The 12,949-nt window shown below is 36.6% G+C and overlaps 1 protein-coding gene across 1 annotated transcript in view; it reads right to left on the bottom strand.

Moving 5' to 3' along the window:
- Nucleotides 1–363: 363 nt before the first annotated feature.
- Nucleotides 364–12,949, bottom strand: part of LOC145278101 (thyrotropin-releasing hormone receptor-like) — a 518,816-nt gene continuing 506,230 nt past the window's right edge. Inside the window, exon 5 of the mRNA XM_080130370.1 lies at nucleotides 364–1,866. Coding sequence (XP_079986496.1) covers nucleotides 1,471–1,866 — 396 coding nt within the window. The 3' untranslated portion in view covers nucleotides 364–1,470. The remainder of the gene's footprint in view (nucleotides 1,867–12,949) is intronic.

The raw sequence follows: 12,949 nt of genomic DNA on the forward strand, positions 1-12,949 counted from the left end.
TTCTTAAATATTGAGCTTTTCCTTTTTGACTAGGATCTCCTTGAAAGTATTTCTTCAAGTAATATCTATCAGGATTTTTCATCTGAATTCTATCAGTGTCTTATATATATATATATATATATATATATATATATATATATATATATATATATATATATATATATATATATATATATGCGTATGTGTGTGTATGTATATATGTATGTCTAATAAAATTGTATTTTTTTTAAATAAATAAATAAAAAATTTTTTAATATGAATATCAATGCACAAAAATATTAATAGGAGTATATATATATATATATATATATATATATATATATATATATATATATATATATATATATATAATCCTCTGGATATTTTTGTGCATTGATATTCATATTAAAAAACCCCTTTTTTCTATTTATTTAAAAAGAAAATACAACTTTATTATACATAAGTTGTGAAATTGCATTTATCTACAATAGATCTAGCTAATTTACATATTCTTTTAAACGATCATTTTAATTAATTCACTATTAGTGTTTTTTTTCAGTTTTCCTATAAGCTGATCATCTTTAGTTAAATATTACATGTAATTATGTTCATACAGATATTCTACATGATTTATACTTGCGTAATATTTGCGTAAAAATAGGTTATAGTAAACACAAACGTCTTTCTACATATATTTATGTATGCGTATACATATATTTGTTTGAGAATTTTGCCAACTCGTCTGCAAGTTTTTTGTCTACAGACATGAAACTAAATATATAGGGTATTCGAATCCATGCGAAACTTCATATTTCAGTTTTACCCAGGGAAAATCGACGCAAAGATGTGAAAATTAAAATAAATAAATTTATCAAGTGAAGTTGGAACATTACGAAAATGCATGCGTGACGTAATAGCTATTGGTTCATGTTTTAATATTTAGCCTTACAGCAAACATGTTTTCATAGCTCAGGCATTAACGTCAAAGGAAAAAAGTAAATCGTAAGCTAAACGCTTTGGTTTGGATTCTCGATGGTGACGCTGTGAATCAGCTTCTCGCAGGTTCTTTTGTTCCGCTATTGGTTATGCCACGTTAATTGGCATATACAGTGTTTCATATATCAATATACTATTTATAGTGTTGCAGATTACAATATATCATTTTCAGTATATCTATCATATTATTATTTTAATATTACACGGTCAAAGATGCATTAGAATTGTCATGTTAAGAGGATCCATATTAGAGGTTAATCTAAATATAGAATGCAAAAGTATCGTGTTTCCATTTCTTATAGTTAACCGAGTAAGTTTAAAATTCCTCAAAAAAAATAAAAATAATAATGAACATCATCTTGCCTAGGTCAGTCAAAATCCACTGACAACAATATTCATTATTAATGATAATAAGCGCGTGTCAATTTATTTTTCTGTTATTCGAGATATATGTCTATCTGTTTATTTTCTAGAAGTTTATATAACCTGTATATGTTATACTCCTGTGTCCGAACATTGTTTTTGGTTAGAGATATTGCCTTGTGCCGAGCAATATCTCGAACAGTAAATGTGGTGCGTGTGGTCGGCTAAACTCTGCGAGGGGTTGTACCGATTGCAAAACATACGGACGATTTGATAACGGAACTTCTGACCCATCGCACAATACAGAATAAAGTTCATCGAATGATTCAAGTACATCATTAGCTCGGCTATTGTCTTCGTGAGGTGGTACCTGGCTGCAGAGTCAAAGTCACGTGTTTGTTTATCATTCCAGAAATGAGCAAGGATCAGACTGACCGGAAGCGGAAGTGTCGTAAGCAAAAGCGTGAACGATAGAGTCAATAGCATCAATGTTAATTTCCTGCTGCTGTCAGTATGGCATCGTCGCACCTGAAATAGAAAAGGAATGAATTAATAATATTTTTTAATGTCGTTAGCGTTATATATTTGCAACTAATGTACACTATCCCTCAAGAAAAAAAAAAACAAACAACAAAACAAAAACAAAACAAAAAGAAAAAACAGAAAAATCATGCTTCGCTAAAGTTCACACTAATATCAATCTAAAATTATGTAATTACGTCAGCAATCTATTGTTTCATATATAGATAACAGGGATACGTGGCGTTGCCTGGAGGCATACAAAATAAATAGAAGAAATGAAGTTACGTTTAAACACACGCACTATTTTTAAGATATTGGGTATTTTTGGATCACTATATAGCATTTCGTATCCCGAGCAACTCTGGGAAGATTTGTACTTGGATTAAATAATATTCAAAATAATATTGATGTTGGTTTTCCTAGGCAATATATCTGCTCTATTCATAATATTAAGCAAAGTTCACACTAATCTTGATATAAACTTATATGATTGCGCCAGCACATTCATGTTTCATATATAAATTTGTCCACCAATTTATCGGAGAGAGACCTATGTTTTCAGTGGCGTCCGTGTGTGCGTCCATTAGTCCGGACAATTGCAAAATAACCGTCCATTAATTTTTCCTGAAATTTTGCCACAAATTGTATTTAATTAAATAGATGAGCACAGTAATTTTGTTTGTTTTTTTACGAGAATTCCGGTTGCGTTCACAGGGCCTCAAAAGAGGTTAAAACTGCCCCCAAATGGCCAAAAATGATACGTTTTGCCCCATAACTTTTGAGCTATCCATTAGATTTTCCTGAAACTTGGCCAATATGTGGAGCTTATTGTTCTTAATATAAATCCAGTATGGGTAACCCTGGCAAACTTTTGGTCGCACCCCGGGGACTATCAGTGCTAAAAACGCCTCCTTTTCTGGTTCTTTTTTCCTTATTTCTCAACAAAATCTTGATATCTCTGACTATATAGTGTTTTTTCATGGTGGTAAACTCAAATATACATGTTTTAAGGTCAGAAACTGCACGGTTACCCATTTATACGGGTACAAAAGAGGTCAAAATACCCCAAAATGGCCAAAAATGATACTTTTTGTTCCATAACGTTTGATCCATCCATTAGATTTTCCTGAAACTTGGACAAAATGTGATAGCCATTGTTCTTAATATAAATTCAGCATGGGTGACTCTGGCGAAATTCAGGTTCGCATACCTCTGTGACTTTTAGGACTTAAAACTTGGGGCTCTTTTTTAATATTACTCAAAAACTTTATATGTTTGTCTATATAGTGGTTTTCCATGGTGCGGAATTCAAATATACATGTCTTAAGGGGTGAAACTGCACCGTTTGTCAATTTTCACTGGGATTCGGCGTTACCAGAAACTCAAAAGTGGTCATAAATGCCCCAAAATTGCAGAAATAACATTTTTACCCAATAACTTTTGCCCCATACATTAAAGGTTTCTGAAACTTGGCGTTAATGTGAAGGCAAAGTTGACCCTTCACACTTCTTACAGCCATCATTTCTTCACTATTTTTTGTGGCGTCATCTCACATGCAGCACCAGAAGAGGGGCACGCACGCGCGGCTTGTTATAATCATAATTTATGTTGACTTTTTATTTAGAGCAGGGATTTCTTTTGCGAATTTCTTTAAAGCAAACGAAGTTGTTTTACGTGCTAGTTGCTTTCTCGCTTCACCCCACCACTTAAAATGCTCTCGTTAGATATCTAGATAACAGGCACGAGTGTTGCTATCTATTTGGTGACGAGGCGGATATACATTTACTTTAAAACATTCACATAAATACATAGATACATAAATACATACATTCACATAAATACAAAGACATTCACATAAATACATAAACATTCACATAAATACATACATAAAGTAGATTTTTAAACGCACTCTAATATTTTACCACACAAAAAAATGAATATATTACCAGATTCATGAAAATAATAATATTTCGGGGATATATGATTGGTTCGAACGACCATACACAACTTGCTTTATATTTTCACAACTTTTCAATTGATGTAAACTCTGGCCTTTTTCAAATGCATCTTGTTGGACTTATTAATATTTTGTCAAATAAGAGATTCTACGAGGGACTTCCTTAAGTAATGCTTCCTATTTTTTTATTCCGCTCGATTGGATCAGAGGCGATTTCCAATAACATTGTCGAAATGCCTGAACTTATGCAGTCATAACCAGAAAGTTTCATCGCCCTTTTGCAGATATTGACGTTGTGACACTAAGAAAGCAATACATGTCATAAACGTGCGTTAGAAGCAGAAATGCGTCATTGAATTCCTTGCAAATGTGCATTGCATTGTGAATGGTGGTGACTATGTAGTAAAATAAATTCAGCAGCACGAACGGCGGCTCCTTTAAAGTATACCACTCCCGTTTCCATAGCCTTTCAACTATTTGAGTTAACAAAATAAAGGCTTTACTTTTGAAAGGAGCCCCGTGTAATAAACCGCACATGGGATGACTATGTACAATCATAGGTCATTACTGGCGATAGTGGAGTGAAAATGATGGTTACTATGTAGAAGCACAACAAAAGGCCGATTGTTTCATGCATATAACTCCCGTTTTTGTAGTTTGTTATTTTGAAATAAGAATATATATATATATATATATATATATATATATATATATATATAATGAACTCATTTTCCCCCTCTGATTTTGACCTTAATAGGATTAAAAATCAAGACATTTAATGCGAATGTAATATGCACAAACTGCAGCACAGTATCTGAGGTGTGTTATAGACATATTACCTCTCCAATTCCTCGATAATCGTAGATTCTATATTTTATCTCCTGAGAGTTAGCTGCCAAAATCGGTGACAATCAATAGAGATAGTAAAATCTTTTCTCCCTAATAAATTCCTCCTTCCCCGCCACCACTTTACACCGTTGTGGGATCGCTCACAAAAGACAGTTACGTAAAATCACAGGTTTGGGTTTTCTTTTGATGCTTAAAAAACCTGGACTGGACTTAACCAAATCGAAGGGATATTTTGCTACTTTTTTTCGCTTTTCACTACATTTTTTGTTTTAGTTTTTCTCCCTGATTTTTTGCTTTTTGTTTTTCCGATTACTTTTGTAAAGAAGTTTTACGTTTGTTCGCTGTTTTTTTTTTTTTTTTTTTTTTTTTTTTTGCTTTTGATTTTGGTTTCGCCGATCTTGTACAGAAGTTTGCCATCGTTTTTTTTGTTTCGTTTTTTTTTAATGTAAATAGGGTTACTACTTCGCTTTTTCTTTACTTTACCCCCTCCCTTACACACACACACCTCCGAACAACCGAACAACGCCGAGTACCCCTGCTAGTTACCTATAAAATGACCATGGTACTTAGAATTACAGAATTAAACCCTGTATTTGAACCACGTTATAGATTTTCTTGTTTCCTTCGCTAAATACTTTTCTTAATCTATCCAGGCAGGAGTGGTAACTGTTATGTTATCTGTATTATATTTCTTTTAGTTTGCCTGTCTGTTTGTCGGTTTGTTGGTTTCATTTCATATCGGAAGGCCGATTTTTTATGGGCCTTTGTTTTAATACGGTGCAGCTAAGTATTATTCTATCGTTTGGTGCACAGGTTAAGATTAATAAATATTAATAAGGATTAGTCACCACCATACCACATTTACTCTAAAAGTTTTCTCGGAAATTATTAGGTCAATATGACTGAAATGTTGTATAAACCTAATAATCAGGTGCAGCGAACTAACTATTATGATATCCGTCCAATGCACAGTTATAGATTACTAGAATTCTATTTACTCACGTTTACCCTCAACAAGAGGCTATTATCTGGGACCAATGCGTAGAAAATACTAAGAAGATATTGGTTTACGTTACATTTAAACTTCTGTATATGAGTACAGTCAAAGAAACAGGTAGCAGGAAGGGGTCTCCAAAGTCTAGATGTTCGATGGAAATTGTATTAAAGCTGAAATTATTCTGACATTTGAGGACCTCAACAATGAAGGAGTGTGATTTTGCTTAGTTGCAAATCATAAATTTGTATTTAATGCAAATTTATATTTAATGAAAAAAAATAAGCCTAAATGTAACCATATCCAAGTATCAATTTAGCATCAAACATTCATTATGATAAACGGGCTATAACTTTTTTTATTTACATTTTCACCACAAACAAGGCACATTGCCACTTTGGTGTAAGGCGCTACTATTAGAGGCAGCAATTACTGGGGCACTATGTTGGGATTTGGACAGCAAGATGTCGGTTCACGTTACACTGTTACTTCTGCATGTCAGTACAGTTGGGGAAGCATGTACCTGGAATGGAATTCCAGAGCCTAGCGGTTCTGGGGAAGAAACTACTGGAGTAGAAAGATCTTTTACATCTAGGGATGCTTAGATGCCAGTTCAGGGCCTATCAGATTGGCGACTCTCTTTTGAACCTTGTCTAGGAGCGAGAGGCTAGCAGCAGATATACCAGCCCAAATGTGACAGCAATACTACATACATGGGCGAATGGTGACCTGATAGAGGTACAGGATACTTCAGGTGTCAGTAGTTTTCTAGCAAGGTAGAGAGAGCCTACCTTCTTCACAGCGGCTCTGGCAATGTTTTCAATGTAATTGTTCCAACTTATGTTTCCTGTAAACGTTAGGCAAAGCAGTTTTAAAGATGTACTCTCAGATAGGGAGTCACTGGCCATTGCTATTGGTGGCAGAGAAGGTTTCTTGTAATTATTAAAGGAAACCAGTTTAGTCTTGGCAGCATTGAATGTGACCATCCATTTTGTCCCCATTCCACTACAGATTGGAAGTGATCCTCTAGTGTTTTTGTCATTTCTTTGGTTATGTGTTCATTTGTTTGTCATGCCTGTTATAGAGTGTGGTGTAATCAGCATGTATACTCATTTCAGAGGCAGTTTTGTCGGGGAGGTCATTAATAAATATTTGGACAATAGAGGTCTAATGATAGACCCCTGAGGCACTCCCGCTTTTATATCATATTGTTTAGATGTACGACCGTCGAAGACAACCTGGATTTTTCTCTTATCTAAGAAGGATTGATTATATTCAATATTCTACCAGTGATACGGTATGATCTAATTTACCTGAGGAGACCCTCATGCCATACCCTGTCAAAAGCCTTCGATATATCTAGAGCTACAGCTCTGCCCTCCCCGCTTTGTCCAGTGAATGGTATATATGTTCAGAGATTACAGTGAGGATGTCTGCTGTGGAACGGGCTTGTCTAAATCCATATTGTTTGTCAGTCAGAAATTTAGCATCTGTATTGTGATGGACTAGAGCATGGTTAATTATGGTCTCAAATATTTTGGCGAAAAGTGGGAGGAGGCTAATTGGGCGATAATTTGATGGGTCAGTTCTTTCGCCAGAATTCCTGAATACTGCTACCACAGAAGCAGTTTTCCAACAGCCCGGAAAGCAAGCTTCATTAAGGCATTTGTTGTAGAGTTTGGAGAGAACTGGAGCTATTCGGCTGAGCACTTTTTTAATAGCACAACTGGGATGAGATCAGGTTCACATGCTTTTGAAGTGCCAAGGCTTTTTATGATAGCATGCACCTGAGCAGGGGTGATTTAAGATCGTCTAGCGTGGCGTCTGCCCACAAAGGAAAGTCAGGCCGGGGGTGGTTGGAAGGGTTCAGTGTGGAGTTTGAGGCAAACGGGCTGGCAAGCATATACGCCTTGTTTGTTGCTGAGCAAACAACCTCGTGATTGTTGGTTAGTGGGGGAATTGTTGATTGTCCATTATTTACTACATTGTTGTAGATTTTCCAGAAGTCACGTGCACGAGTTCCTAATTTTTGTGCTTCGATTCGTTTTTTAGTGGTTCCAATAAATTCTCTCTTAGTTGTCGCTATTTCTTTTTTAACGTTACTTCTAGATTCTATATACTTCTGTTTCTTTGAACTGGACTTATGTCGGTTAAATCTGCGGTATGCATGCTGCCTTAGAGCAATGGCAGTTGCGCAAGTCGAAGTAAACCATTGGGGAGAGTGGGGCTTGCTATCAAATTTCCGCATGGGAACATGTGCTTCAATTGCTGTTTTGAACCATTCAGTGGTCTAATTTGCGCGCTGTTCAGCAGGAAGAGAGACAATATTTCCACATGGGGCATCGCTGATAAGATCTCTGATGGCTTCCCAGTCTGCCTTTTTATAATATCTCGTTGTTTTGAGTACTGGCTCTTCCGTTTTGGGTCTAGAGTTTAGGGCAATTTCGACCATTATCACTGCATGATCAGCGTTCCCGAGTGGGCTGTCAGCATTTGTTATACAAACCTCGGGAACTGATGTCAGAAACAGATCTAGAAGTGATGTGTGTTGTTCTTGCTGGTCAAGGAAACGGGTTTGAAACGTAACCATTTGTGATAGGGAGTGAGATATAGCGAAGCTATGTATTGAGCTGCCCGCTGCATCTGTGTGAGTAGAGAATCCAAGCCAGTTTTTGTGGTGAACATTAAAGTCACCAAATACATGTACTTGTGCGCTAGCGTCGAGGGAGAGCGCTGTGTCTATGCTGTCAGAGACTTTGTTTATTATGGGGTAGTGCTGGGTTGAGGGAGACCGGTAGAGAAAATAAAAGTAGCTAATGTTATGTTGTATGTTTAGTCTAAAGCACATAAAGGCTTAATCGTCCGTTTCCAGGTTTGTTTCTCTAGTCAGGGGGAGGGTGTTACGAATGTAGTCTCCAAGTCCGTGCATATGTCTGTCAGAGTCCTTACAGCAGAGTGGGAGATAGCCAGCCATGTTTAAGTAGTTAGAGGGGATGGAGGAGTGTAGGTTAGTCTCGCTTAGTGCTAAGATATCCTGGGTATTTGTTAGGAGAAATGCTTCAACATCAGCTAAATTAGTTCTAAGTCCACAGATGTTAGTGAATGCAAGCCTCAAGGGAGGAGGCAGGTTGGATTCGTTTGTCCCTAGGCCTGATTTAAGCATATTTTTTAGTCTACTTTCATCATGTTTTTAAAGAGTTTCAGTTAGGTAAGGGGGGGCTGAACAAGAGGTTATGCAGGGTATCAGACATGCAACACAAGTAGACCATTAGCTGACTTTTCTTCAACTAGGACTGCCCATCAGGATGAGTGTAGGGTCCATTTCCATGCGCAACAGGGCACCACAAACAACCCGATATTATACAACTGTTGATGGAGCAACCGCTCTAAGCGCTACCAAAGAGTTAGGGTTCCTGTACTACCAGTTGGAAACAGCAGCCAGAAACTGTCAATCCGGTACCCTCAGCCCATAAGAAGAAGGTCACACCAGTCTAATTGCACAGGCACGTGTTGTAGTCAAGCACTCCCAAGTACCCAGTTTTTAGGGGTGGGATGTGTCGGGAGTGGGGGAAACGGCATTCATTGCCCTAGACAAGAAACAAGATCTTCCACTAAGTGTTTTGTCGATTCTCTGTGATAGTGTCTCTGCGCCTGACTTATAAGCAAAGAAGGAGTATGGAAGCCAGGCGATTGACAGAGCCTATCTACTCCTTAAGCAATTTAGGTTTGCAGACCGGTAATTTGTCTGAGTCACCAGCTCTAGGAAGGTTGTCATCCAAGACTGGAGAGGCCTCCCTCCCCTTTGGTTCAGTTTCAGAGTTTCCCTTCTCCTATACCCCCCGTGGTTAGTTAATGTTACAGGGTTAGTTTGTAGAGGTTATATATCTAATAAATAGTTATACTCCTCAAAGTGATTTAGGGACATGCAGTGGAAGCAGTTATGCGAGCTGGCTTGTTAGAAAAGCGTTAGTACGGATTAAGACCTTTACCTTTAGATTTTTCCATTTTTTAAACTTTAGTTAGGTACAGGATAACGTTATAGTGTGAATGGGTATTAGGAATTGAGCTAAGAATTTTACCCAGTCACTGTATATTTAGATTTAGGAAGGTTAAGATGTAGGTGCAGTACAGTAAGTGTATAACTGGAGGTACATTTTTATTCATGGCGTATTCCGTATGTATAATGAAGTAAATAGATATTGGGGCAAGTTTTCAATAGATGTAAATAGATAAAAGTTGTGTTAGTGTTTCTAGTATTGAAGGGAGATAATTTCATTTTTCATTTAAGAGTCATCGAGCGTTTTGCAAAACAGGGAGTATCGGATTTGGTTTAGTATTGTCGTTGCAAAACCATCTAGGAAGTGGCATTGTTATGTAATGAAAGATCGCTTTGCATCCGAGTGCATACTTAGGCTGATAAGTAGCTAACTGGATAGGCATGAACTCTAATGCATGTCAGGGGTAGAAATGTATAGATGTTTAGTGATGACTGTTAGGCGGTTAGCATGTGAACGTTAGGAGCTGGAGGCTAAGGATTTAACTACTAAGGCGTGTGTTATGTAGGGTTTTAGTGGCAGCTAGAGTGGGGGAGCAGATTGTTAGCTTTCAAGGGTCGGGGTTATTAACTTACAGAATACAGTAAAGTTTCATTAGGATTTAGAGTTTCAAGTATTGTTTTAGCGTGGGAGAAAGGAATAAACTTTTCCCTTTCCCCTATTTTGCATGCAGGTTAGACATAGGCAGTCGTCTTGAATGTAAAGAGAAACAATTATTTCGTCGTGATTCGGAATTCATATTTTTAGGCAGTCATTAACGTTGGGGACAAAACATCGTATCTATTCAGAAAAAAGTCCTAGTGACGCAGCTAAGATCACTGTAGATTTCAGTTACAAATTATAGTAACAGTTATTTATAAGCTATATCCAGAGGTTTGGTAGAGCTATCAACGAGGCATCTTTATTAATACAAGCGAGCATATGCAATTGTAGATATTAAGTATACTATTTAATAAAGTTCTTCTGACTTCTACGGTAGCAAAAAATAAATCGACGTTTGTGCTAATTTCGGAAAATTAATCCTGCCTAAGGTATTTTATCTCTAGCCTTAGTATAGAGCGTGGAATTAATCTAATAAGCTGAGAGAGAACGTGGTTGGTGTTTTGCTGGGGGAGGGGGATAATTTAAACTAAGCATAGATAACAAAAGACAAATGCATACATAAATTATTAAAATACACATAATTACATGATTAAATGGTTTATAGTAATGCGTGATGGCATTTGTAAGTTTTAGTGGAGTAAATGATGTGTAACAATGTGTGACGATTGAACTGCCATACTTAATTAGGGCTTCGGTGTTCGTTTTTTGTATGTTTGTATCAAGAATAATAAATTGTCATGGTTGCAGTCAACGACAATAGGCAGAATGTCATGGAGGATAAATCATTATTTTTGGATAGAGAAATGTACTGGTAATTGTAAGTGTATGAGTGCGCAATCCAGTTAATATCGGTGTCAAGTCAATATAGTTATAATGGTTCTAGAAGTACGCGATTCTGTTTGGGAGAGTGGGAGGACTTTTCAGTTAGAGAGGGAAATGAAGTACTTCGTCTTTAGGTCTTGCAATCGTGATGATGTCGTTCGTAGGAAACAAAATAAGATTTTATTATAACAAATAAATGTGTATAAGTTACATAAGATTGTGGGTAAAAGTTTAGATGAAATAAATTTGTATGTGGCATCTGTTATTGCAAACCTATCATAATTTGGTCCAGAGAGAAATCTCTGCAATTAAACTATTATATATAAGATGATTCATATAACAAGCTTTCTCAAACTTTCTTAGCACTAATATGAACACACGAAAAGCATGGCACCAACCTAACGGCTTTACTTTGCTAAACTTAGATGAGTGTAGGTTTGTGAGGGAGTGAAGCCTGCCGCTCAGCCTATATAGTTTTCTTTTTTTACTATCTTTTCAACATGAATTTAATTCCCCCCTCTTTATCTGTGCCTAAATCAAAACGTAGATTCCATGAACAAAGCTTCTTTCTTAGAAGTGCACGGCTGTGGAACTCTGTTCCGTCTGCTTGCTTCCCACCTGACTACAACTTGGATGTCTTTAAGTCCAACGTTAACAAATTCCTAATGAACCGCCCTCTTAAGTAAACACTTCATTAAATCCCCACACTAACGTACTGTACTTGCAATAACCCTTATCCCTAAGTGGCTTCCGGGCCTTGATAAGTGGTGACCACCGTGTAAAAAAATGTTGAATATACATAATATAAACTAAGAAAATTAATTGATGACTGATTAGAATTTTGACATTTTAATGGAATAAAATTTTTTTTTATTTTAATGGAATAAAAAATTTTTGCCATTTTAATGTAATAAAAAATGTTGTTATTTTAATGGAATAAAATTTTTGCCATTTTAATGTAATAAAAAGTCTAGTCTTTATTATCGATGCTGTGAAGAGTGAAATCTATAACTGAATGTTTGTCAACGCTTTGAAGTCCATACTGACCGCGGCTTAAACATTTCTCAACTTCAAGACTAACTGACAAACTGAAAAGACAGTTCCTCAGAGCAGTATTAGAGTCTCTCCTTGTTTACGGTGCCACAAAACTTGGATACTCACCTAAATATTGGAAAGAAAGTTAGACGGCACACACACCTGTATGCTACGAACAGTGTTGAATATATATCTTGGCAAAATCAACCCCCGAAGCAACCTACCTGCCATATCTACTCGCATCAGAGAGCGACGTCTACGTTTTGCAGGTCACTGCCAAAGGAGTAAGCAAAACCTGATGAGAAATGTATTGCTGTCGACTCCACGCCACGCGCACACGAGCGTAGGACGAACTAGATTCACGTACATTCAGCAAATTGCACATGAACGCTAATTGTGATCCTGAAGATCTGAGGCAGTTTATGGAAGACATAGAAATATGGAGAGAGAGAGAGAGGGGAGAGAGAGAGAGAGAGGGAGTCACATGGGTCCAGGCAAGAAGCTTGACCAGATAAATATAGATAGATATATTATCGCTCTTATCAGTTGCGATGAGGTATAAATAGAATGCAACTCATTTCCGCATTGCTCTTGCAATATTAACTAATAACAGCTTTTACCTAAGTATGGCTTACAGTAAAAGAACACTTTCTCTACAATTTATTTAATCGAAAATTCCGTATAAGTTCGACATTGCGACGTTGAAATTGCGTGAACAATTCTTTTTGTATTTGTATATTTTACACCTTGTATTTTTAAACTTTCAAAAGTTAT

The sequence above is a fragment of the Euprymna scolopes genome, chromosome 6 (genome assembly GCF_053919585.1).
Source record: "Euprymna scolopes isolate OS-2025 chromosome 6, ASM5391958v1, whole genome shotgun sequence".
NCBI classification, from domain to species: Eukaryota; Metazoa; Mollusca; class Cephalopoda; order Sepiida; family Sepiolidae; genus Euprymna; species Euprymna scolopes.